The 26,373-nt window shown below is 34.9% G+C and overlaps 4 protein-coding genes and 1 non-coding gene across 8 annotated transcripts; 3 read left to right on the top strand and 2 right to left on the bottom strand.

Annotated features, from left to right (window-relative positions):
- Positions 1 to 197: 197 nt before the first annotated feature.
- Positions 198 to 8,483, top strand: LOC117207399 (isocitrate dehydrogenase [NAD] subunit gamma, mitochondrial). Of its 4 annotated transcripts, XM_033447580.1 has the most exons (5): positions 224 to 1,426; positions 1,498 to 2,122; positions 2,217 to 2,631; positions 6,238 to 6,466; positions 6,628 to 8,483. In XM_033447580.1, exons 1-5 carry the CDS (start codon positions 320 to 322, stop codon positions 7,564 to 7,566), a joined length of 3,315 nt encoding a protein of 1,104 aa, XP_033303471.1. In that variant the 5' UTR covers positions 224 to 319; the 3' UTR covers positions 7,567 to 8,483. The 4 variants fall into 4 exon arrangements, with proteins under 4 accessions (XP_033303467.1, XP_033303471.1, XP_033303469.1 ...); XM_033447576.1 differs by lacking the exons at positions 6,238 to 6,466; positions 6,628 to 8,483 and adding an exon at positions 2,729 to 4,187 and having other exon boundaries at positions 198 to 1,426; positions 2,217 to 2,627; XM_033447578.1 differs by lacking the exons at positions 224 to 1,426; positions 1,498 to 2,122; positions 2,217 to 2,631 and adding an exon at positions 5,973 to 6,126 and having other exon boundaries at positions 6,628 to 8,467.
- On the bottom strand, positions 3,615 to 5,519 carry LOC117207401 (chromobox protein homolog 1-like). The gene is made up of 4 exons (XM_033447583.1): positions 5,387 to 5,519; positions 4,889 to 4,996; positions 4,568 to 4,805; positions 3,615 to 4,479 (listed from the first exon to the last, which is right to left on the bottom strand). The coding sequence occupies exons 2-4, from the start codon at positions 4,982 to 4,984 to the stop codon at positions 4,253 to 4,255; spliced, it is 561 nt and encodes a 186-aa protein (XP_033303474.1). The 5' UTR covers positions 4,985 to 4,996; positions 5,387 to 5,519; the 3' UTR covers positions 3,615 to 4,252.
- A 312-nt stretch (positions 8,484 to 8,795) lies between the features above and the next one.
- On the bottom strand, positions 8,796 to 12,246 carry LOC117207400 (probable ATP-dependent RNA helicase DDX10). The gene is made up of 12 exons (XM_033447581.1): positions 12,037 to 12,246; positions 11,777 to 11,968; positions 11,419 to 11,691; positions 11,157 to 11,278; positions 10,878 to 11,079; positions 10,642 to 10,804; positions 10,381 to 10,564; positions 10,113 to 10,289; positions 9,807 to 10,021; positions 9,535 to 9,731; positions 9,049 to 9,449; positions 8,796 to 8,930 (listed from the first exon to the last, which is right to left on the bottom strand). Exons 1-12 carry the CDS (start codon positions 12,130 to 12,132, stop codon positions 8,798 to 8,800), a joined length of 2,355 nt encoding a protein of 784 aa, XP_033303472.1. The 5' UTR covers positions 12,133 to 12,246; the 3' UTR covers positions 8,796 to 8,797.
- Positions 12,247 to 13,196: 950 nt separating this feature from the next.
- On the top strand, positions 13,197 to 21,832 carry LOC117207453 (collagen alpha-1(I) chain-like). The gene is made up of 18 exons (XM_033447718.1): positions 13,197 to 13,690; positions 14,623 to 14,829; positions 14,944 to 15,260; positions 15,380 to 15,874; positions 16,014 to 16,521; positions 16,651 to 16,892; positions 16,972 to 17,169; positions 17,252 to 17,719; positions 17,780 to 17,824; positions 17,901 to 18,359; positions 18,450 to 18,611; positions 18,709 to 18,870; positions 18,942 to 19,319; positions 19,406 to 19,675; positions 19,774 to 20,387; positions 20,468 to 20,676; positions 20,761 to 20,945; positions 21,059 to 21,832. The coding sequence occupies exons 1-18, from the start codon at positions 13,552 to 13,554 to the stop codon at positions 21,416 to 21,418; spliced, it is 5,418 nt and encodes a 1,805-aa protein (XP_033303609.1). The 5' UTR covers positions 13,197 to 13,551; the 3' UTR covers positions 21,419 to 21,832.
- Positions 21,833 to 22,120: 288 nt separating this feature from the next.
- Positions 22,121 to 22,193, top strand: Trnav-uac. Its single transcript has one exon. It is a non-coding gene; the product is annotated as a tRNA-Val (tRNA).
- Positions 22,194 to 26,373: the final 4,180 nt, after the last annotated feature.

The raw sequence follows: 26,373 nt of genomic DNA, 5'->3' as shown, positions 1-26,373 counted from the left end.
GTATGACTGTAGCTATAGTCAAAACTTTCGAATTAGTGGATTTCTTGCCCCTTATACTTTCTGATTCTACATGTCGTAAACTATAAGATTGTAAAAAAGTTAACAATTTTTGGTTCTCTAAAATAACATTAATTGATATTTGTGTAGTAAATATTCTTTATTATCGTGAAAATATAACCTAACTAAAATTAAAATTAATATACTCATCATATTGAGGTTAACCACGAGATAAGAATATTCCCCTACAAAGTATATATTGTTCATTTAATATTTCTAAATATATTTTTACGTAAATACTTGAATTTTCATCTGTAATAAGATGAAAAAGGGACTTAAAGAAGTGAACACAAAGAGTGCTAAGTGGTATGAAGAATATCCTAAAGAAGAGGAACCATGTAAACATTCAAAATCTGAAATAGAAATATCGAATTTAAAAAATGAAGCAAAAAGATATTTAGATGCAGAAACTTCTGTTTACCAATTAAAAGAATCAAAATGTACTGATTCAGAAACAGCATGGTTAAGAACAGCATTAACACAGGGTACAACCTCAGATAAAGTAGCAGCTGCTATCGTATTAGTGCAAGACAATCCAAAATACAATTTAACTCGACTTACAAAGCTTATAAATCAAGTACGAGTTGCAAAACATAATCAATGCAATATGGTGATAAAATCTTTAAAAGATCTGTTTTTATCAGATCTACTTCATCCTAAATTTAAATTACTGAAATTCGAGGAACAAAATTTAGATGAACTTGACAAATTTAGTTCTGGAGATGCACTTATTAAATTAGGTTTATCAAGAAAAAAACTAATGGCTCATTGGTATTTTGAAGATCAATTACATGAACAGTATGAACATTTTGTAATGTCTTTAGCTACTATTGCATCTGATACCGTGGATGCAAATCGTGAAATAGCAATATCAACAATGAAAGATTTATTAATAGGAAATGTTGAACAAGAACATAAGTTATTAGAATTGATTGTTAACAAAATAGGAGATCCAAGTGGTAAAATAGGATCTAAAGTTATATTTTGTCTAAATAAGTTATTATATGAACATCCCAACATGAAACTTGTTGTATTACGAGAAGTTCAAAAATTATTATTTAGAAAAAATGTAGCACAACGTGCTCAATACTATGCAATATGCTTATTGACGCAATTTCTTCTAACTAAGAAGGATGAAAAGCTTGCTTCTACACTCATTGAAGTTTATTTTGCCTTTTTTAAAGCTTGTTTAAAAAAGGGAGAGCCAGATTCTAGAATGATGGGAGCAATTTTAGCTGGTGTAAATAGAGCATATCCATTTGCAAACATGGATTCAAATATATTGAATGATTATATAGACTCTGTATACAAAGTTGTACATATTGGATCTTTTAATGTTTCTTTAAATGCACTTAACTTATTATATCAGGTAAGTATGTAAATTATAATATATTAATTATAAGAGGTCCAACGTTTTTATTTTTTTTTTTGTTCCTGTAGATTACAGGTAAAGATGAAGCCCAATCAAACAGATTTTATTCAACCTTTTATCGGAAATTATTAGATCCACAAATTGGGGTGGCAAACAAACGTGCACTGTTTCTTAATCTATTATTCAGAGTTCTCAAAAATGATCGTAACAAACAACGTTCATATGCTTTTGTCAAAAGAACTTTACAAATCATATTATATTTTCCTGCAAATATGGCATGTGCTACTTTATATGTGATATCCAAAGTTTTACAGACAAATAAGGAATTAAAAACTTTATTATTAAAACCTCGAGATTTTATCAAAATTGAAAATGAAGATCTTGAATCTAAAGATAGTTCATTAAGTCCAGAAAATAAAAATATCTCTTATCCTTCTGATGATAGATTCAAATTAGAAGACTCCATTTTATTAACGAATGTTATATCTGAACACAATATTGATAAGGAAATTAATTCTGAAAATAAAACAGGAAATAACATAAAAATTGATTTCGATTCACATAAGGAATATGACCCCTTTTGTCGCAATCCCCTTTATGCTGGAATAACTAGAGGTCTAAATATAGAGTTCATAACATTATCTAAGCATTATCATCCAAGTGTTGCATTATTTGCAAATACTATTCTTGAAGGTACTTCACAGTACAATTATTTTCACATGTATTACTTGCATATAAAATCAATTTAACATATTAAAATTGTAACATATAATTTTTATAATTATAGGGAAACCAATCGATTACACAGGAGACCCGTTAGAAGATTTATCCTTAATGCGTTTTCTAGATCGTTATGTTTTTAAAAATCCAAAAAAGTTAGAAGATAAAAAAGTGCAGAGAAGGAATGACCCTTTAGCACAACGTGCAGGGTATACACCTAAAGGTATTAGATGTGTTCCAATTGATAGTATGTCATATCTCAATGAAAGAGAAGAACGCATTCCAGTTGATGAATTATATTTATACCGATATTTAAAAAAGAAAAAAGAATGTAAACACGAACTTAAAGTTGAAGATGATGATATAGAGAGTGTTAATAGCGAAGAATTTGACAACATGTTAGACAGATTAACAGATAATAAAGACTTTGGAGATTTAGATATTGCAGCTGATATTCAAAGTGGAAGAAAGAAGAAAGGTATGTATCTATTTTTTGTAATTTACTTTTAATCCAGAAATTATTTTTAAGATATTTCATATTATATGAAAACTAAAAATAAACATTTATTATATTTGTAGATATTGAGGAAGAAGATGAATATTTTGATGATAATAAAAGTGAAGATAGTAATAATTCTCACGATGTACATGAGTTAGAAGAAAATATAGATAATGATAATACTGATGATGAATTACAGAATTTAAGTGATATTGATCTAGATGACGATGATGCTAGTGATTTGGAGTTTGATGAAGATATTGATGAAGCTTTGGATGATAGTATTCAATCAAATATAAAGAAGCAAAATAAAAATTCAAAAGGAATTGATAGCAACATATTCGTATCAGCGGAAAAATTTGCAGAAATGTTAGAAGAACATAGTAAACAAAAAGGTAAAACTGGTGGCACAAATGCATTTAATACTTTGGATGGTGCAAGTTCGAAACAAATAGATTGGGAGATTAAACGACATCAGAAACTCAGAAATTCTTTAAATAGAAATAAACGGAAAGGTTCCAAAATTTTTAAAAGAAATGTAAAAAGGGTTAAACATTAATTATAAAATAAATATATTTTAAAAGCTTTTATATAGCATGCATTTCTTGCCGTGTTCGCTGCCACCAGAAAAATTGTGTATGTTATACGTTAACAATCTTTCAATAGTAACAAACGTATTAAAGATTTAAAGCATTTATAAATTACAAAAAATGGATGCTTTAATTGATACGTTATACAAATTAAGGAACTACACATATACCTATATACTAAAACATCTTTTTACTTTACTTTCATAATTACTAGACACAAAAACATTAATCTACATTACATTGTTGATACTGAATGTTGTAAAAAAGATAATTTAAATCGTTAATAGACAGTTAACATATTTTCAATTTGATGCATTATGTAAAAGATTAATTTACAAAAACAGTAAAAAGATTTATTTTTTTTTTTTGACAGAAATATTCGATACTTCCACTATAATAACACTATTATCTTATGTAAAAGTATTTTTATCATCAAAAAGGTTTTTACAAATTAAAAGATTATTTTCATTCATATTTTTGTACTTACTGTACACTGTCACGTTGTATTTGAATAAAAATAATCAAGCTTTCAACTTCTTTAGCAACAACCACAACTATCGTATAATCACGCTCATCTACTTAAAAGTTAATTGCAAATTAAGCAATCAGAGGAAAAATTACATAAAAAAACACGTTACATTCGAAATACATACTGTTCTAATTTACATTGGACATACTAAACTTTACATTTAAATTAACAATGAAAAATAAACTTTTTATTGATCCTTATACAAAAATGTAACAGTTGCAAAAGAAGTTGCGAGTATAGATTTTATGGAAGTATATTTCCTGTTTTTAAGTTTAAGAGTAATTATATTTTGACTAACAATAACATAATAAGGATGGCCTATCTCTTAATTTTTAAGTTATCAATAATCGTAAAAAAAACATTAAAATTTATAGTATGACTGTGCAATGATCAATAAATCTTCATATTTTTCATTTTGTACACGCTATTTTTTATATACGACATATTCTAAAGCGTGCTGTATATGTATATCGGAAGGCTGAACGCTACTCTGCATCAGCTTTTACTGAACTTTCTTCGTCATGAGCAGGGCTATGCCATGTCAATCGTTCTTCATAAAACTTTATCACAATTTGCGGACATTTCTCATTGGCAATTCGAGCAGGAACTAAATCTGCATCATCTGTTCCTTTCCATTTCATTAAAAACATCAATTCTCCACTTGAATCTGTTGCACCAATAATTCGTTCAGGTTCCAAATTTCTGTCAAAACCTATGTGCAATTAAAGCGAAGTAATTAAAAACATGTTATATGTATATTATTTAAATATATTGTTTAAGGAGCTAAAAATAAATTTTACCTTCAGGTTTCTTATCTTCAGTCATTTTTTTCTTAGTATGAGTAAGTACAGGACCACCTGATGAACTTTTTCGTTTCTTTTGTTCTTTATCTTCATGCCGTTTACCAGTGGCAGCTGCTTCTTTCTTTTTGCGTTGTTCTTCAAATTGTGCAATTAGATCTGGACAATCAAGATTTTCTTCTGGTTCCCATGTATTTTCTTCATTGGAATATCCTTTCCATTTTAGAAAATATTCAACCTAACAATATGTAGTTAACAAACAGTAATCTTAACAAATATACAAGAAATATATATGTATAATATATATTCAAAATCACATACTTTTCCTTTAACCACTCTCCTATCTAAAACTTTTTCAACGCTGAATTCCTCTCCTCCTGCACTTTCTCCAGGGGATGATTCCTTCCCTTTGCTCATTCTGTTTTAATACTGCAAATATATTTTATATATAACAAAGGATATTAAAATAAAAATTATACACCATATAACTAAAAAAAAATATTGACATTGAATATACAGTCATAGTCAAAATAATTCGTTGTATATAAATAATAAATTCATACAAAAAATAACTTTGGAAAAATTATTTCAGTATAAAATAACAATACATTCAACAATTTTGTAAGAAAAAGGTTTAAAGATGCTAAGAGAAACGACCATGATGCAAAATGGCGGTACGACAGCCGGGAAGCAATCAAAGATTTTTCTTGTGAACTTACGGTAAAAGCTAATCGCTAATGAATAATATAAACTAATATTAATATTAATTATGATTACATCTATAACTGTCTGGCCACTATTTTTAATTATGATACTTACTTAGAGAATAGATACAAATTGAGCAAAGATGCAACTACGAATGATGCGGCGGGCTTTCTGGCGCTTTAGCGTCTTATTACCGCGTTGCCGCGAAAAATGACAGTGTGACCAACATATCATTCGCAAATGATTTTACAAATTTATTGTTCATTGAGGTAAAAAAATATTTTATGTCATTGACATTTCTTTATAAATATCTATTAATTTAAAACGCAAAACATCATAATTATTACAAAAATGGCATTAAAATATAATACATTTTTACTATAAATAATGGTTTTTGTTGAAGTGTTAAACATTAAATTCATTATACATTAAACTTTTCTTAAAGAATATCATTTGTTTGGTAATTTTTATATAAAAGTTGTTAGTAAAACAAAATATGAAACTTTTTGATTTGCAATACAATAAATATTTTGCTGATGTATTGCAATCATTTCTAAAATTAATTTTTCTAACAAATAATTTAGCCAAATAATTAATATTTTAAATCTTTTATAAAAATTATAATATATAATGTTATAACATGACGCATTATATACAGAATAGTATTAAAAAATATTTAACGTTATATAAAGTTTGTACTGTGCATGGTATTAAAGATTATTTTTGTAGATGGCACTATTATTTAAAATTTTAATATTGATCTTCCACTCTTTATAAAAGTTATGGATTAAACGGCGTTGGAAGTTTGGAATTTGGAGTTGGCATTGTTGGCATTGTTGGCAAGGACTTTCAAGGTATTGTTAAAATAGAATTTGTAAAGTAATAGTATGTGATCAAACCATGTAGTTTATTGATATTAAATAATTAATATTAAAATTTAATTATATTTTATAATTAATTCGCAGAATAATACTCAAAATGGCTGCCCGATCAGTTATTAAGTATTTACGTCCAAAAACTGTTGTATCTCAAATTCATAGATGTGCTTCACTCTCTGCATTTGAAATACAACATAAAACTCCATCTATTAAAAAGGTAATGCCTATACCAAAAGCTCACTATGGAGGACGACACACAGTTACTGTTTTGCCTGGTGCTGGAATTGGTCCAGAGTTGATGACCTATGTAAAAGAGGTACGACAAAATTTGTATATACCTTTAGTAAAAAATGATCTTTTAGGTATATGTCATTACTTCTATATTCTTTAAATTATTACATTAAATGTCCTGTTAAATTTTTAAACAATATGTTAAAGCAGAAAGTCTTATATAATCTTTTTATATATTTTTTATAGGTTTTCAGTTATGCAGGTGTACCAGTAGATTTTGAAGATGTAGATATTGATCCAAATGCAGATGACAATGTTGATTTACATTATGCTATTACATCAATTCGTAGAAATGGTGTAGCACTAAAAGGGAACATTGAAACTCGTAGTACAGAAGCTGGTGTACTTTCCCGAAATGTTGCTCTTCGAAATGAGTTAGATCTTTATGTAAATGTCTTACATTGTGTATCATATCCTGGGGTAAATTCACGGCATAAAAATATTGATATTGTTATTGTGAGACAAAATACAGAGGGGGAATATGCTATGTTAGAGCATGAAAGTGTACAGGGTGTTGTGGAAAGTATGAAGGTTATTACAACTACTAATTCTGAACGTGTTGCAAGATATGCATTTGAATACGCTAAGCGAAATGGAAGAAAAAAAGTTACCACAGTTCATAAGGCAAATATAATGAAGCTTTCTGATGGGTTGTTTTTAGAAACATCAAAAAGAGTTGCAAAAGATTATCCAGATATTACTCATAATGATATGATTATTGATAATACTTGTATGCAATTGGTCTCCAATCCACATCAGTTTGATATAGTGTTAACAACCAATTTATATGGGGCAATTGTATCAAATGTAGTATGTGGTTTATTAGGTGGTGCTGGATTATTATCAGGTAAAAATTATGGTGACCATTATACAGTGTTTGAACCAGGTACTCGTAATACTGGTACAGGCATTGCTGGGAAAAATATTGCCAATCCTATTGCAATGTTAAATGCTGCTGTTGATATGTTACGTCATCTTGGACATAAGCATCATGCTACGTTAATTCAAAATGCTATCAATAGAACTATTAACCAAGGTATACATACTCGTGATCTTGGTGGACAAGCTACCAGTAGAGAAGTTGTTGATGCTATAATGAAATATATTAAAACAGCATCTGATTAAGACTGATACAGTGTATCTTGGTAAACCTAATATGAGAGGGAGAGTTAAAAAGTAAGTAGTATTTGTATTAAAAAAATGAAGTATTCAGTATTTGAAGTTAGTTTTTATTTGATTAGTATTTATTTGAAAATAGAATCTAAGTACTACTTTTTTACATAATCCCAATGTTTATTGAGACACTTATCATATCACGATACCAGTTCTTCTATTGCATCGTTGAAGAATTGTCTCTCAACTTGCGATAACCATTTTCACGTCGCACTTCGACCTTTTTCATCAGAGCAGTATCACTTTGGAACATCTTTTTTTATTGGCCTGAAGACATCAAAGTCATAAGGGGAAAGGTCTGGGTCTGGACTGTACGGAAGTTGCTATACGTTTCACTTGAATTTTTCTAGTATATCTTCGTGGATCGTGCCGAGTGTGAATGTCCGATCCGACGAACGCGATATGTTTCACGATTGATAACAAATGAAAGGCAATCGTTATGTCGAAAATATCAATATAACCTTAGAACACAAGTATTGAGAAATGTTGTCACTTTGCTGCCAAGTTTCCTCAAGATATTTTTAATATACAAAAAGTTATAGACGAATGCAACTTACTTTTTGACTCACCCTCGTAATAATGTAGAACCATATATATTTAATTTTGCTTTTTAGAAAGAATATTCATTGTGTTTGGTATAATGTTAAAATATCATTGCAGTTGACAGTAGTAAATGTATTCTCTACTTAAAAGGAATACTATACAATTGTGTAAATCGCACAAAATTATAACAATTTTTAAGTAAAATGACAAATTTGATACCTGTATTATAGTGATATTTCATGTAATATAAAGATATTGTAATATACTGAATTATTAATATTCAAAATTTGTAAAATATATGCTATAAGTACTAATATCAATAGAAATTAAATATTGTAATTATTCTTATAAGACGTGTTTGAGATGTAAATTTTTTTATTTACATCTGAAAATATTTCAGATGTAAATAAAAATATTTTCTTGTAATTATGTAATATTTATACATGTCTTTAATAATTTTATGCTAATGATAATTCACTGAACAAATGATTTCGAGTACAATATATCCGAGGACTTAATTTAGTTTATTTCATTTACAAAATGTTTAGATAGTGAAAAATATTTAGTATTAACAATATTGTATTATAGAATATATAAAAATTATTAAAATCTTGATCAGTGAAAATCCTAATATAATAATTCAATTTTGTAGAAGTTGTAATGCTAATTCCTCATCTACTTTTAAATCTGTATTATCTATTTCATGACATGTTCTTTGTTTCTTTTTTTTCTTTTTATATTCATCTTGTGTTATGAGTTTTCTTTTAGATGATCTGTAAATGATAAAAAAATATGTGTACCAAATATAAAATTAATATTAGAAATAAAACAAATAAAACAAATATATTTTTGTAGACATAATGATTTAATACAAGTTGTTAAAATGCAAACCTATGTATGCTGCTTTCTTCTTCACTTTCCTGTGTTTCTGGAACATTCATAATTTCTTCATAATTTTCTTGCTGCTTGCCATAAATTTTATCTGGATCTGGTAACCAGGATAAATCTAAATCACTGTCTGCTTCCTCACTAGCATAGTCGTTTATAGTATTCTCAGTTTCATCTCGATCATCTTCATCATTTTTATCATTTATTTTCTTCTTGCTAGCTTTTAGTTTCCTTTTTTCTTCTCTATGTTTTTCTTTTATTTTTTCCCTAAAGCGTTGCTTATCAAATTTATCTTCTTCGTGTAATATCCGTTTAGCTATTTCTATGTTAATTCCAGAACCTTCTTCATTTTCATATTGTCTAGCTAATTCAGAAACTTTATCTTTAGAGGGATTTAGTAATTCCTGTAAAGTGAAATATGTTATGATTGCACATTTGAGAGATTTATATTTATAATTAATGGAAAAAGCAAGAAAAAATAAATCAAACCTCTCCCCTATCATCAAAAGTAATTTTTTTATTTGGTACTATTTTTTTTCGAAGAATTTTTTTAGCTATTGCGGCTTTTGTAACGGCTTTCTTTTTGTTTACATTTTCGTCCTGTTTATCATTGATTTCAATTGGTATATCATCAAGGTTTATATTTTTTCGTTTCACAGTTAATATATCATCATCATCGCTATCATCTGTATAAGAAAATAAATATATTCATATAAAAAAAAAATACATAATTTGATAAATTTTGACATTTATTTTTATACCAAGTGCAAAGTTATTTGGACTTATTGTCGGAGATCTAATTTCTTCTTCTTCTTTATTTTCTTTATAGTCACTTATTTGCCCATCTACATTGCAGTTTAATTTATCATTAGCAGTAAATTGTTTCATTTTTTCACTATTTTTATCAGATGGTTGTCGTTTTTGTTCCATTCTTTGAAGGAATCGAATTCTTGGAGGTATGGCTAAACCTAAAGATCTAAAACAAAAAAATTAATTGCAAAACAATAAATCAAAAGTTGCTTATGTCATTAAAATTATTATTACGTGTATTTATATATATACTATACCTTGCAAATAAATCGGTATTTAATGCACGGACATTAAAGACTTCTTTATCTTTCATCAAGAAGACTGATTTTATATATGATACAAATCCTCTTTGAGCACTTTCTTTTAACAAAACATCTCTTGCTAATAGTGCTTCTATTTTACGTTGTGGAGATTGCAATTTATTTGGGTTAATTCTATATATATATATATATATATATATATTATTTGAATATATAAACATTATGAGTTGTTTAATTATTTATTTAAGAAAGACTTTTAACTCACTGTATCATGGATATTGGAATTTTGCGCTCTTTAAGTTTTTCAATCATTTTTTCTTCAGATGGTAATAAAACCAGCAAGCATTCACCATTTCGTTGAAATCTAGCTGTTCTACCAGCACGATGTATATAAGCATTTACATCTTCAGGACAGTCCATTTGTACAACCCAATCCACAGCAGGGAAATCTAAAATTTATCTAGATTATGAATAGCGATATTCAGGCTAATTTAGAACCACGTGAAGAATCATTCTTTTTCCTTACCTAACCCACGAGCAGCAATATCAGTTGCAAACAAAACTGCAGATTGTTTTTTACAAAAAGTTTCGTAAATTTCCATTCTTCTAAGTTGATGTAAGGTACCATAAAGTGCTAACAAACTTATACCAGGTCTCAATCGACAAAGTACTTCAAATATATATTTTACCTTAAAGATAATAGATACCATAACATTATTCTTCATATTTAGTTGAAATAAATTATAACAAATATTGCTATACCTGTTTACAACTGGAGAAAAAAACAATAATTTTTTGTTTTAAATGATTACGTATGAATGACCACAACATTGAAACTTTGTCTTCTAAAGCGCAAACAACATAACTTTGTTCAAGTGCTTCAGGTGTGGTATGTGTAGCATGTTCATGGACAGACACATACATAGGATCTTTCAAACTCAATCTGGCCAAGTCTCTTACGGACCTGTTAAAAAATTAAATAAACATAATCTAATAAGTATAAAGAATGATTATATTTTACTTCTTTTTTAATATGCATACTTTGTTTGTGTTGCAGAAAATAAAAGGGTTTGCCGTTTTGGAGGTAGATTCTCAATAATAGAATTCATGGTTTGCTCAAAACCCATATCTAAACATCTATCAGCTTCATCTAATACCAGTACCTACAATTGTGATAGATAAAAGATATAGGTAAATAAAAATACATTGTTATTATTTAATTATTATTTATCTGTTTAATGATGATTAAGCTAATTAACATTTTCACATCAAATGATCCACTTATATTCCTATATCTATTTACCTGCATATTTATACAATCAAATAGTGGATTTTCATCCATATGTTGTAACAAACGACCAGGAGTACATATAACAATATTGCATTGATCCATACGTCTTTTTTCAAATTTTAGATCTTTTCCACCAATGATAAGACCAGCAGAAATATCATGATGTCGACCAACTTTTCTTAGTGTTTCATATATTTGATAAGCAAGTTCTCTGGTTGGTGTAATAACAAGTGCACCAAGTCCATCTAATCTTGTCCATTGTTTGCAATATAATATCTCTAAGACCTTATACAATTTAAGACCTTTATTATAAATTTTTGTTACAAATTTCTTTATTAAAGTACTACATAAATTTAATAAAATCTCTTACTGGAATAAGAAACGCCAAAGTTTTCCCACTGCCAGTTTTTGCTGCTCCTAATATATCATTTCCACGCAATGCTAATCCAATACTTTGTCTTTGAATATCTGTCATTGCAATATAATTATTTTCTGTCAGACCCTTTAAAGTTTTCGGTGAGAGTGGAAGATCTGTAAATTTTGTTATTTTCGTTTCATCGATCTGTAAACATATAAATCTTATAAAATCTTATAAATTTTACAGACTTGAAAAAAGAAATTAGAACTTACAGTATCATATTTAGATTGTAGATTAGTAATTATTTTTGTTTCAGGAAATGGTTTTTTCTTCGTATTGTAAATTTTCACTTTTTGTTTCTTTGGCATTGTATATTAGATTTATCTAAGGAACGTTGTATATAACCTATTTATAAGGTTATGTGAACAACTGATGCATATAATTACAACGCCACTGTACAACTAGGCGCCAACTGCAACAGTATTGCTTGACTTACTACAGATATGTGCATATCAAGAATACATATTTGAATATTTAAATAGAACAGCGAAGTACATTAATATTCGTATTTAAACTATATGCAACGAATACATTATATGTATTAATAATTTTCTTTAAAAGCGAAGAGGTATACGAAATATAAAATAAATAAAAATAATTATTTGAATTATTAATTTTCTTAGTAAAGTATATGTATGTATATATATCTGCTTTCAAGCTTTTAACAGATAGTACATATCATCGGTAATTTATCGATAGAATTAATTAAATGTTTAAGATATTAATTGGCCTTATATTATAATATAAAAGTTGTAGTATCCTATAAGTACATATATGGTATTAATTGCTGCACAAATAATTTGAACGAATTTATTTATAGATTAATTAATTTTTAGCAGTGTGATAAACTGACAGAAATATCATAATTTAAAATAATTATTTCCCAAAATATTCTTAGCTTATATTATTGATTAATACATTATATTAATTAGCACATTAGGTTCGATCAGTGACCAATACGATTATTTTCGAAAGATTAAAAATAGATGAATCAATCTATCAATGAACAAATATACTTGTGCATCACGTAAAAAAAAATTACCTTTTACTCGTTCAAATGCGTTGCGACTAATACTCTTTAACGTGATAAATATTGATTTTCATTCGGTCCGAATAGAGAACTCTTATAAAGTAACTTAAGTCGGGAAGTAGTTAATCAAAAGTATCGAGGAAGTAATTAATTGAAAGTTTCATAGTTAAACGATGACCACATTCGTTGGAGGAACAATTTCTTTTTTTTTTTTTCGAACGAACTTTTGTAAGTATATATAATGTAACAGTACGACAGTCAAGATAGAATTTCGCTTGTATTCTCATAAGAAAAATTTCGATGATGAAAAGATTCCTACCCTGGGTAGATCATAATGCACCACATTTTCGATGTGCCACGTGTTATCTGAATCAGTGTCAACAGAAGAAACGCGGGATTGTAATTAAAATACACATGTGTGGAATGCATGTGGATCGTTGCATCGGCGTTTACGTGAAAGAGAAGCGGGGAGATAGAATATTAGAAAGGAGGGATCGAAGTAGAAGAAGAGGAAACGCGTGGGGAAGGGCGACTGCATTGTGACAACGATTATATTCAGATAAATTTCTCGGGCTTTCTCGACTTCACATCCGATCGGTTCGTTAGTGGCTTTACCGATAGTGCGCGTTCTTTTTACGGTGATTGGTATCAGAAAAAGTTCCCTGTGAAAAACATGATTTGACGAAGAAAGGGTAGCATGCGGCGGGACCACGTGAAACAGCAATGGAGAACACTGCGACTGCCTCGCAATATCCACTCCGTTTCTTGGGCATTTTGTCTTCTCGTAGCATTAGGACTGTATCCGGTGCTAGCCGATATTATCTTGCAAGACATGGGTAAATGTGCAACAATTCCTTTTAAATCACAATTTGACCAACTTAACAATCAGTTTGACTTTGTGTCCTGACGAATAAGTATACGATTTAGAACAGTAAAACGACAAGCCAAAATGAATACGCTATTTCAAAGCAGATTTTATGATCGTATGTCTGCATTTCGTAATTTGTAATAATATCTATATCGAACAAACCTGAATGAGTATGTATATCTAAAAAGAAATAATTCTTTAAAATATAAGATTCCAGTTATATAGGTTAAATGATCACCGTGTGATATGTACAAGTACACGAGTTGAAATAATCATTCTGTGAACTATGTAATAGCAAGTCCATTTGCTAGTGAATGTCTTTTTAAGTGATCTCTATTGCATTAATTGAGCCACTGTTCGTAGCATGCAAAACTGTGTGTTCCACTCAGGAAAAGAGGACTTGTTAATGAAACTGGTTTAAACGCGATGAGTTACGTCTTTCGAGATCAGGGGTTATTGGGTTTCTAGGGGTTATTGGGTTGTTCGTCGTGCCGTCATCGTACTATTATGCTTGTTTAATCGCATCTTTCCCTTTCCATGTAAAATCATAAGTTTCGGCTAAAACAGGTTCATTGCTAGTTAAGAAATTACATATGCTATATATATATGCTATCGCTATATCTATCTATGAAATGTATCTATGTGAAATTTTATTGCGATGCAAGTATGTTTTCGACGATATTCTGGTCGCTGAAAACTTTAACATTGAAGAAAGTATACGTAAATTTTATTTATAGAAACATTTTCAAAATATCTTTTTTATGAAAACATGTCTAGAATTGTGTATGCAAGAACTTTGTTAAATAAGAAATTCTAGAAAAATCATAGTTTTGATGTTATTTAGGCATATGTTAGTAATCATTTAAAGTGAACGCGAATCACGATATTTCACAATTTCAGAAAAGAATATCGTAGACCTGATGGATGGTACGGGAATACACCAAGAGCCCGTTGGAGTGATCGTAACCGAAAATCGTTGCCACAGAAATGATACAATAGCATATGACATTACGGAAAGCGCGCTACTGACGATCAATACGAACACTTTGTTTCCGACTGGTATACCGCGTGATTTTTCCATTTTAGTCGTCGCGAAGCCAAAAATCGGTTAGTACTCTCTTTAATTGATTTACATTTATCCTGATCGTACTTTTACGTATCATAGATTATAATCACATAGATAAGATAATAACCGATACAATTTAACGATTACAAAATTAGGATCCTCGGCTGCCACGTTGTTTGCGATCTACAGCGACAGTGGTGAGGAACAGTTGGTACTATCATTGGGCAATGATGTCACTCTTTACTACAGTACAACTCCGGATGATGAGGATAAACCAATTTCGTTTGGTATTGATATATCCGATGGAAAATGGCATCGTCTAGGAATCAGCATCAAAGGCGATACTGTCACGCTAATTTTCGATTGTACTCAACAAATTTCCAAAGAATTAAGTAGAAATCTTGACGAAACGATTAGCGTCAGCGGCATCATAATTATCGGCCAACAGATCGTCGATGGTAACATGTATATGGTCAGTGGAGAATATTCAAATTAATTGTGCTTGATTACAACATACGAGTTTAATTCTACACGAAATCTAAGACGGAATTCAGTTTAACGGTTTGTTCGTTTGTTTCGAATTATTCATAGGGTGGTCTGGAAATGTTGAAGATTGCACCGATACCAGACGCAGCTTACGAAATTTGCACGATTTTCGCGCCAAATTGTAGAAGTCAATCGAGACAAAGTGGTCGTTCGAATATGCGGAATTATAATTCCGTCGTGCGTACAACCTCGTCTACTTATTACGAGGGTACAAATATTGGCGACAGTCAGACAGACCCAAGTTCTAGTTCTCCGGTCAAACCCTTCTCAACCGCTGGATCGTATTATGAAACGAATTACGACAATCTGCACCCGCCTCGAAGTTATGGCAGAACATCTGAGAGATCTGGACCAAATGCTTCGTATAATGAGCAGGATGAAAATCTTGTAAAAGGAACGGAGGATGATTATGAGAACGGGAGTGAAGAAGGGAACGAGGATACCGAAGACAGCGACAACTACAAGTTGGCTTATAGGCCAGTGAATGCAACATATGCAACAAGACCAACTGTGGAGACGTTCCTTCACAATCAAAGTGCCGTGAGTTAATCGTTATAATAATAGACAATAAAACGTGTTTTTCATTTGCTTAAAAACATAACATATTGAACTTGAGAAAAATATTGGTTAAAGGAATATAAATAATGTTTTATCATTTATTAAATAAATGTTTATGTAGGTTTTCAACAACATCGATTCAGTCGAAGTAGATCGCTATCAAACGACAACGCCAGAAATTTCTAAAACTTCCGACAATTTATCTAGAGAAGTTCAAGGAGGTTTGAAATATTCGGAATCGTTGGAAGGATCGTATTACAATCCAGCTTATTATAGTAGTAGGGGTTCGCCTGGGCCACGGGGATTTCCGGGGCCACCAGGGGTGCCCGGGCCACCTGGTAAAAAAGGAGAACCAGGAAGAGATGGGTTAGCAGGTTTGCAAGGCACGGCTGGCCCACCGGGAAACGTGTTCATAATTCCAGCACTTAACCAGCAAGGAAACGAGAAAGGACCGGATACTCAAGCGGAAGCTCTGAGACAAATGCTTTCACAGCATATGTTGGCTATGAGAGGTGCCGAAGGTCCTATGGGTCTTACAGGTATTGCTGGGCCCGAAGGACCACCTGGACCTCAAGGTCAGAAGGGAGAACCTGGAGAAGTTGGCGAATCTGGACCTCGTGGCGAAAGAGGTCAGTTTTATAAATTCTTTTCTGTATACAGTCCTGAAGTTCCATTAATTTGTTAAGTTGGATATTTAAATGTTATAACAGGATAATTTGGACAAAACAAACATTGGAACATTTAATAAATTCATACAGGTATTCCTGGAAATACTGGCAGGGAGGGTAGACGTGGTCGACCTGGGAGAGACGGAGAAAGAGGTTTAAGTGGACCACCAGGAATGAAAGGAGAACAGGGTGTGCCTGGACTGCCTGGATTACCAGGAGATAAAGGCGAACGAGGATTTGTAGGTGCCACCGGTGAACAAGGTTTACCAGGTCATGAAGGAATGCAGGGTGATGATGGTCCTCCAGGTTTACCAGGCTTACCGGGTGAAATGGTGAATAACGAAAATATTATACAACAATATACTTGTCTTCATATAAAAACGGAAGATCGTATTTTTGAAATTACTTTAGGGACCTAGAGGATTCATAGGCCCACGAGGTTTCCCTGGATTACCAGGGAATCCAGGTATTCCTGGAAGCGAAGGTCCACCAGGAGCAAAAGGCAATACTGGTCCACCGGGCCCTCCAGGTGTGCCAGGTTCTCCGGGTCCAATTGGACCTGTAGGACCACCCGGACCTCAAGGTCTTTTGGGTCCAACTGGTCTAGTGGTAAATTACTTAGATACAATTTTTTTAAAAAGTATTTGCTTTTTATTAAATCTTCTACGAAGTTATTTAACAATTTTATCAGGGTCCACAAGGGAAGCCTGGAATTCCTGGTCTGTCGGGAGCAGATGGATCTCCTGGTCATCCGGGAAATCCAGGCGTTCCTGGGATGAAAGGTGAACAAGGGCCTCAAGGACCGCAAGGTCCGATAGGCTTCCCGGGAGTCCGTGGCATGAAAGGCGACGAAGGCAAACGTGGATCGCCTGGTGAACGCGGAGAAAAGGGAGAGAGAGGTCCAGAAGGAGAGAAAGGTGACATTGGCGCGAAGGGAGAACCTGGATTATCAGGTCCACAAGGAATTCCTGGATTGGAAGGTTTAGAAGGACCAAAAGGTTTCGAAGGGCCACGTGGTGAAACCGGTTTAGTTGGACTACCTGGTGAAAAAGGTAAAACTGGTCCTCCAGGTTTTGTTGGATATCCTGGAAATGTTGGTGAAAAAGGTGATAAAGGTCAACCAGGAAGAGAAGGCCCTAGTGGAGATAAAGGAGAAAGGGTAAAAGGAGCCTATCAAGTAAAATTTAATACAATGAGATTTATCATTTCGTTATTTTAGGGTAACAATGGCGCGTCAGGAGAACGTGGTGAACCAGGGCCTAGGGTACGTAAGGAAATACATAATAATATTAGCGATGATATTGTCACATAAAAGAATTAATAGAATATCTTTTACAAAGGGATTTAGAGGTGCTCGTGGAAGAAGAGGTGCCGAAGGATTGCCAGGACCGAAAGGTGATACTGGCCAGCCAGGCCCTCCGGGATTACAAGGAGAATCTGGTACGCCAGGAGTCGAGGGACCTCGTGGATTTGTGGGATCTCCTGGGCAAGCTGGTCTCAATGGTAAAGATGGAATCCCTGGACCTTCTGGTGAACGTGGACCAGTGGGTGATTCTGGGCCGCCAGGTCCACCAGGTGCGCCTGGTGTTATCGGACCGCAAGGTCCAGCTGGTGAACCTGGACAACCAGGAGAACCTGGAAGTCCAGGAAATCCAGGAGCTCCCGGAGAATCAGGTTCCCCAGGAGAGCAAGGCAAAGAAGGACCACAAGGACCACCTGGTTTACAAGGAAAAGAAGGTTCGCCAGGTCCTGGTGGTCTACCAGGATTTCCTGGTGAACGGGGTGCAAATGGTTTACCGGTTTGTATTTGTCTGTCTTTCTAATAATATAATAACTAAAGTTTCCAAGGTAACGTGTTTTTATTAATTGAACTCTTCTCTATAAAACAGGGAATGCCAGGTGCAAAGGGAGAGATAGGACCACCTGGGCTTCAAGGTCCATCAGGCGATAAAGGTGCTCAAGGAGAATCTGGGAAAGATGGCGAATCTGGACCTCAAGGAAAGCAAGGACCTAAAGGACCACCTGGTCCAGTCGGATTGAAAGGCGACAGGGTAATAATAACATACAAGTATAAAAATAAATGACTAAAATGATAATAAAGCGATACCGAAATTATGAATCATATTAAATAATACATATTCTTATCAGGGCGAGCCTGGACCAGTCGGTCCTACCGGGCGAGATGGTTTACCAGGGCAACGTGGTTTACCAGGAGCTCCTGGCCCTGTTGGAGTGCCAGGAGAAGATGGAGACAAAGGAGATATTGGACCACCTGGTGAAAAAGGCTTTAAAGGATCTCAAGCGGAAACAGTAAGCGTAATGTAATTGCAATCATACGACAGCATAATAGTAAAATGTAAATTATGATTTACTTTTCACAGGGACCTCCAGGAGCACCTGGCGCACAAGGACTTCGAGGTGAACCTGGTGCTATCGGCTTACCAGGAGAAAAGGGACCACCTGGAGAAATCGGGAGGCGAGGACCAAAAGGCGAAGATGGTCCCGTTGGTGCATCAGGTCCTCCTGGTCCCGTAGGGCCACAAGGATTGCCTGGCCCATCAGGATTAAAAGGAGAAGTGGGGGATACTGGCATAGTTGGTCCTGTAGGACCGGCAGGAAATCCAGGTGAACAAGGTCCAAGGGGCCCTAAAGGGTCTGAAGGTTTACAAGGTCCTCCGGGAGTAGAAGGTCGTCAAGGAGCAAAAGGAGAATCTGGAGCGGTAGGACTTCCAGGTTTAATAGGTCCAGAAGGAAAACAAGTAAGGAATGATACTATAATTATTTCAATAAAAATTTATGGAAATAAATTTTACGTTATTATAATTTAACTAAACGTGTATCGTAGGGCGAAAGAGGCCCTCCAGGACCAAAGGGAGAAGAAGGTAAGAGTGGACCTCCAGGACCGCCTGGAAGTCGTGGTATAAATGGTCCGGAAGGACCAAAAGGTAATGCAGGACCACCTGGTTTTCCTGGACCTCCAGGAGAACCAGGTTTAGTCGGCCCAAAAGGGGAACCTGGTAAGAATGGTGAAGATGGAAAACCAGGAGATCCTGGCGCACCAGGAGAGATTGGACCCCCGGGAAAGGAAGGATTACCTGGCCTTGCTGGAAAACGAGTATACATTATTATAGTCTTGACGATGATAAATCTTAAGGATTTGTTTTAAACAAATAACAGTATTGAATTAGTAATGAAAATTAATTTATTATTTAGGGATCCGAAGGTCCAGCGGGAGTGCAAGGTAGTCCAGGTTTACCTGGTGAAAAAGGAGACGTGGGGCCGCCTGGAGCGCAGGGACCTCCAGGTTCCATAGGATCTCAGGGTCTTCCAGGACCATCAGGTTTGCCAGGTGTAAGAGGATTGCCAGGACTTGCTGGAGAAAATGGTCCACCAGGGATGTCAGGAGCTGTTGGTGCTCCAGGAAAAGTTGGACCGGTTGGACCAAAAGGTCCAAAGGGTGACAGAGGTAAACGAGGAATCAAAGGGCATCGAGGTGAATTGGGACACGTTGGAGTCAAAGGAGAACAGGGTGAGAAGGGAGAACAAGGACCACGAGGTGCTCTAGGACTCGAAGGACCCAAGGGTAACCAAGGGCCACCAGGTTTATTGGGTTTCAAAGGAAACGATGGACCTCCAGGACTTCCAGGAATAGAAGGAGCAATAGGACCCAAAGGTAATGCTGGAAACGATGGACCAAAAGGCGAACTCGGCCCTCCGGGACCTCCAGGTCCTCCTGGACCACCTGCAGAGCAACCTATGATTCCTCCGGAGTTGTTATTCACGAGAGAACAAATTCTTCGAAGGAAGCGCGATATTTCGACAAATACGTAAGACCTTTTAGGCCTTGTATGTTTGACTTTCATGTCTGTAAATGTACTACTACTGATGATGATACTATTATTCGCAGCGCGGAAGACGAGAAAGAGAAAGATTCAGAAACGTTGGACAAGGATGATCAAATCGAAGAGGAATTTGGCCCAAAATTCTTGGACATGTACAGTTCTATATACGCCATGAGACAAGAATTGGATCGAATACGCAAACCGATTGGAAGCAGAGAAAATCCTGTAAGGACTTGCAAGGATTTATTTTACGGCCATCCTCATTTTCACGATGGTCAGTAATTCTATTTGCTTCGTTCGGAGGTTACTGATTTTGTCAGTTATTTGAAAACTTACGAAATAACGGTTATCAAAACAGGTTGGTACTGGATCGATCCAAATTTAGGAATGGCTGACGACTCTGTATATGTTTATTGCAATATGACGAATATGGGCGAAACTTGCGTATACCCTGATATTCACACGAGTCAAATGCCCAATATACCATGGAGGAAAGAAAATAATAAAACGGATTGGTACTCGAATTTGCGCGGAGGATTTAAAGTGAGTTTACATTCATCTAACGAAATACATGTCTATAAGAAACAACAAGTCCTGTATGACATATTGAAATATAAAATATAAAAATCTCTTATCCATCGTATGTTATGTTATAGATTACATACGAAGCTATTGGGGTAGTGCAATTAAATTTTCTGCGTTTATTGAGCCAAGAAGCTTATCAAAATTTCACTTATACCTGCATTAATAGCGTTGCTTGGTACAATGTTTTGAATTTTAATTATAATTCATCTTTACGACTGCTTGGTGCTAACGAGGATGAATTTTCATATGCCGGTATCAAGCCACAGATCGTTACGGACAATTGTAAAATGCGTAAAAGCAAAGGAGATACAGTGTTCTTGGTTTACAGTAAAAAGCTTCAACAGTTACCATTGGTGGATTTTTACCCAGTCGATTATGGATCGCCGCATCAAGCGTTTGGTTTTACAGTTGGACCCATTTGTTTCAAGTAAATCAAATTATCAAATCTCTATTGGCAAGACTGAAGTATAATTGTAAATTATTCGATAATTATTTTCTATCATTTTTTCCTTGACACTGTAATATCAATCAGCAGATAATAATTTATTAATCATCTAAATTTCTCTTACTAAGACGTACAATAGTGAGGACTATTATATTTTTCCGTGTACTTATATCAATTATCATTATCTTTTCGGATTTAAACGTTCGAAAGAATAAAAAAGTGCCATTCAGAACTTAAGTAGAATGTAAAAGGTGCAATACAATGTATTAACACTGTTATTTATATATATGTATATTATTAATATTGTAACCACTGCCATAAGTATGTGATCTACATTAATTCTGTGCGATGTACGCCGAATTTTCACATGTTTATAAATAAAATGCAATAATACATAAAATTGCTTTCACTTTATAACGTTATTCCCGCCTTGAAATATAATTTTAATTGATTCTAAATACGTACAAATCTCAATTGAATTTAATCCTTCATACTTATATACAATTTTTATCAGTTTTTATCTTAAACCCTGGTCTTGTTATTATCTAAATTGAGTGTTTTTTTCGTATTGTGCAATTAAATGTACTATTAGATATAATTAGTAGAATAACTTTTGTGAATATAAATAGAAATAAAGATTGTATATTATGAATAATATGAAAAATATGAAAAGAGCTTCAGACATGTCGGTTCCGTGGTGTAGCGGTTATCACGTCTGCTTTACACGCAGAAGGTCGCCGGTTCGATCCCGGTCGGAACCATTTATTTTTACTATTTTTTTATGTCAATTTCCATTTGCTTTTTAATTGCTTATCTAATAATTTGATAAACGACCACAATCGACCATAAAACAAGTGTCTATCTATCTTTTTTATACATATTTTCTTCTAAACCAGCACGAAATAATAATATCAGAATGCGAATCTATCACTGACTACGAGGATGACATATAAAATTGTCAACAATGCGGAGATATAGACATCAAGAAAGACAGATTGATTGATAAGATTCATAGCTGCTCGACAACGGATAGAACGTGGTTAAAAATGACGTCCTTAAGTCACACGGTGTTTCCATTGAGTCTCCATGCATCATTTGCTCGGAACGAGTAGAGAGTGAATTAACTTGTCAGTCGAGGCTTACCACGAACAGAACTCCGTAGGAGTTGGCTGGATAGTTACGCGAACCATATCGATTCGCATCTGGGAAGGGCTGAAGAAAGTGAGAAGTGATTCAGGCCAGAAGGGATCGAAGGAATTCGCGAGAATGGCGCTATATGCGTGGGCGAACCGTGAGAAAGGGCAGGTGGTATCTTGTCGTGGTGGTCGGCGGTTCACACTTCCAGCTCGTTCTCTTCTCGCGACAAGAAAACCAAAGTGACGGTGCAGGGCCGCTTTTATCGCGACCTTCTTCGCGTCGTATCGGATTCAACTTGGAAGGATTTAGCTCGCTGCGCGTCGCAAATCAGTGATGGTACTTCTTCAAATACGTTCGTACCTACTTCTACTATTGAATATTTCGAACATCTGTGAAATATTTTAACGTATCTTGGCAGAGAGTATATTTCCGATCGAGTAAGGCGAACAGAGAAGCAGTTGCATAATTAATCGACCCATTAGAGGGAAAGATTCTGAAATATTTGTATTTTAGTTCAACGAGTAAAAATGTCTGTTCATTCAAAACATAAATAAGGCCGTCAATTGGTAATCGATGTTTAGAGAAAAAATAAAGTACGTAAATACGTTTAATGAAACTCGTGGCGTGCAGAGGGTAACTACTACGAGGGTGGATGGAAGCCGAGTTCTTTTGAAACGTAGCCGTCCCTGTTCCCGAGCGCTCGTCCAAGAAATGGTATGAGGGATAAAAGGTTTCCTTGTTTAACAAAATATCGTCTCCGAACCATTAGCCCGACCGTTACCACTTCAACGCGATTTTCTGCTCCTGCCACGTCGAGGAGGTGCTTCAGAATCCTACGGATCCTTCGACCTATCAAGTGCAGACCGCTTACTTTGCCCCGACAGAATCGCATCGACGCGCGACGCGTTGAAAATTAAGTTCCCTTTTTCTTTCTTTTTTTTCTTCTTTGATTCCTCCGTTATCGCGATTGTTCAATTTTATTGTATCTCACTCGGGAAAAATGTTCGTTTAAGCAGAAAAATAATTCTTCTCTTCGAGACTATCAAGTTGAAACCAATGTTCTAAAAATAATCTTTTTCAGTTATTTATCAAATGGACTATCAAACACGAAAGATAATGTAATCTGTTAGAAGGTCGAAAAATGTGTTCACAGACTTGGAATACATCGTGAAACTACGATATTTTAGCAATGAAACGCTCCACGAAGAATTAAAAACCTTTGACACTAGTAGCGTAACTTTATCTCCACTTGCTTTAATTTACAGTACAAATCGTTTCCAATTCTGTTCTCGATAATTCGGATGTTCATTTTTCTCGTTATTCGCGCGTACTGTTACTATTTTTGATATTTTAGAAATGTTCAGAGACATAAAGTAGCCCAATTATGCAAATTAACGATCAGTAGATATAGCTATATAATACATGCAGGAGAAACGACGGTCATTGATTTTCAAGCAATAATAAATAAAATATTCAACGATGGCGATGGTTATTACGACCATCTCTCGTAACGTTGCCCGTACCGTGCGAAGCATACAGGTGTCTTTCACTAACGTTTCACCGCTGTCACTTTCCTGAAAACTGTATGAACCGGAGCTCTAGCTCGCTGGAAATTTATTCACAGCTCATTGTTAGAATCATTTGTTAGAGTCTCCGCTCAAGCTAACTTAACGCGATTTTGAATTTCCATTCGTAGATAACGAGTATGAACCATTTGAATCTCGAGTGGTACGATTGGCAGCATCGTTCAAATCAATAATGCGACCAAAAGAAAAAAATCTTCGTAAATTTCGAGATCACCTTTGAACATTTCATTAACAAGAAATAGAGCCCAGACATCGTAACCGTTATAAGGCAGATTTTAAAAATTGCGGTGTGAGAGTTAATGTAAGAAAAGAAGTAAATATCCTGGTTAAGGATGTAAAGGACTTGTAGACGATTGTAATGTAGAATAACGAGAACTTGCTGTTGCAACCCGTCCAATATATTTAAATTAAATAAATTAATAAATATAAATAATGTCGAGAGACGCTCGTACAAACACATTCGCTAAGACAGTGTATAATTGCTCGCTGATAACTCGGTATATACTGATTTGCTCGCGATCGCGTCTGTTTATTTATACCGGTCTGCAGACAGTCGGAAAATTCAAATTCGTCTTTGTTGCACGTAGCGGTGACATTGTTTTACCTGGAGATCATTTATTATCACATCATGTAAGTCCTAACGATATTGATACTCCGAGGCGAAACAACAACACGATTTGATTTTTCCTCTAGCTCGTGTGCCGCTACAAGGATAACCATTTTAAACGATGAAAATTTTGTCGACTACCGGTGATCATTATCGACGAGAGAAATTTTATTTCGATTACGAACAGCTACTCGGTAACAAAGACAGAATTCGCGCCATGGAGAATAGTTACGGAGGAGCAAGCAAAATTTCGCGCATATACATTGATTCTTGGTAAACAAAATTAAATGGCCGTCATCGGTAATGGTCCTTTGAGATTTATCGATAACCGAGTTTAAATGAAAAGTTCATTTTCGCTCGATCGGTCTGTTCACAGCACGTCCAGACAGTACCTGTGTTACTTCGTATCTCTGAAAGATAGCAAATGTCACACCCATCGTGCCATTAAATACCCGAAAAGTTATGGAAAAGCGAGAAACGAGGTACATGGAAATATGTTCTTGAATCGCCGCGAACCATTTCATCCCCTCGTGCTCCACGATCGCATCCCCCGTCAGATACACCTTACCCGTGACACCGAGTCGTCGAAGAAGCCGGGGGCGGGAGGGCAACGACAACGAGTCGAAGCTGATGGAGTTTCCTCGCGGCCACACGGGCCTCCGCCGATCCTCCGCTTCGAACAGACTTCGCGATTACGGGGGAAAACGCACGACGAGTTGACTTTCGCGCTTCCGGCGGCGGAGCTTACCCTCCGCCAAGGGGTTGCGACCCTCCGTGTTCGTACAACCACCGTGAGCTTCGTACGGTACGCCCCGCCTGTCGACCAATCGTCTGCGATTCCTGGCTACCCCCGATCGCGCGATTTCTCGATTGGCCGTGTACCGACGCGAACCCGATCAAAGGCGACGCGTCCTGGCCAGCTCACCCACATCCGGCCACCCCTGTAGCCGCGAACAGAGGCCAGGAACCGCGAGCCATAGATCACGCGTATACGTCGCGCATCTGCGGCGCCGTTAGTCATCGGCGACGAGGAACCCGTCCGGTTCGATTTCACGCGCGTTTCGTCGGCTCCGGTCGCTTCGACTTCGCTCCGATCTCGCTCTTCGGTTTTGCGCTTCGAGCTGCGACCAAAACGCTTCGCGAGTACGGAGAACCGTTGACAAGCAACGTGGACGAGCAAGAGGTTCGAGTGATTATTATTTCGCACGGTGGTTGGTAAACTGGTTCTCGTTGATTACCGGTTTCATAGGGATGATCGGTTCGAAGATCGAGCAATTGATTATTTTGGCCCGTTGCTTGGGAGCTTTGGTACGAGTTTACCGTGTGGTTTGGAAAAAAGTGTAGAAATTTCCGGCCGTATCGTAGTTTTCCAATCGAGTGAAAGAAAGAGTTTTGGCGATACGCATTTGTCCTTTAATCGTCAATTTATATGCATACGATTTTCTGTTCCGTTCGCATTCCTCTTTCGTTAAATGTTCGCGTTTTCGTTGGATATCTCGAGCGAGGAATGATCGTTGTATTAGCAATCTTATTTGTTTCCCTTAGCTTTAGTTCTTAACGTAGAACCGGAGTGACAGACTGATCGAACGTCATCGACGTTTCTCTTCCTTT

This window comes from Bombus bifarius, unplaced genomic scaffold, assembly GCF_011952205.1.
Source record: "Bombus bifarius isolate JDL3187 unplaced genomic scaffold, Bbif_JDL3187 scf7180000008030, whole genome shotgun sequence".
Lineage (NCBI taxonomy): Eukaryota > Metazoa > Arthropoda > Insecta > Hymenoptera > Apidae > Bombus > Bombus bifarius.
Note: the sequence above shows the minus strand (reverse complement) of the source record. Positions and strands in the feature narration are given on the sequence as shown.

What these genes read in the sequence shown, in the direction of transcription:
- LOC117207400 (XM_033447581.1), bottom strand. Translation starts at nt 12,132, where the DNA reads ATGCCAAAGAAACAAAAAGTGAAAATTTACAATACGAAGAAAAAACCA. An exon ending in CTTTGGCGTTTCTTATTCCA is followed by an intron (nt 11,692 to 11,776) that starts GTAAGAGATTTT and finishes AAATTGTATAAG; the next exon opens with GTCTTAGAGATATTATATTG. An exon ending in TATTGCTGCTCGTGGGTTAG is followed by an intron (nt 10,565 to 10,641) that starts GTAAGGAAAAAG and finishes GATAAATTTTAG; the next exon opens with ATTTCCCTGCTGTGGATTGG.
- LOC117207401 (XM_033447583.1), bottom strand. Translation starts at nt 4,984, where the DNA reads ATGAGCAAAGGGAAGGAATCATCCCCTGGAGAAAGTGCAGGAGGAGAG. An exon ending in GGAGAGTGGTTAAAGGAAAA is followed by an intron (nt 4,806 to 4,888) that starts GTATGTGATTTT and finishes ACATATTGTTAG; the next exon opens with GTTGAATATTTTCTAAAATG. An exon ending in TGAAGATAAGAAACCTGAAG is followed by an intron (nt 4,480 to 4,567) that starts GTAAAATTTATT and finishes AATTGCACATAG; the next exon opens with GTTTTGACAGAAATTTGGAA.
- LOC117207453 (XM_033447718.1), top strand. Translation starts at nt 13,552, where the DNA reads ATGCGGCGGGACCACGTGAAACAGCAATGGAGAACACTGCGACTGCCT. An exon ending in GTGGAGATAAAGGAGAAAGG is followed by an intron (nt 17,720 to 17,779) that starts GTAAAAGGAGCC and finishes TCGTTATTTTAG; the next exon opens with GGTAACAATGGCGCGTCAGG. An exon ending in ATTTGCGCGGAGGATTTAAA is followed by an intron (nt 20,946 to 21,058) that starts GTGAGTTTACAT and finishes GTTATGTTATAG; the next exon opens with ATTACATACGAAGCTATTGG.
- LOC117207399 (XM_033447580.1), top strand. Translation starts at nt 320, where the DNA reads ATGAAAAAGGGACTTAAAGAAGTGAACACAAAGAGTGCTAAGTGGTAT. An exon ending in CACTTAACTTATTATATCAG is followed by an intron (nt 1,427 to 1,497) that starts GTAAGTATGTAA and finishes TTGTTCCTGTAG; the next exon opens with ATTACAGGTAAAGATGAAGC. An exon ending in GGAAGAAAGAAGAAAGGTAT is followed by an intron (nt 2,632 to 6,237) that starts GTATCTATTTTT and finishes ATTAATTCGCAG; the next exon opens with AATAATACTCAAAATGGCTG.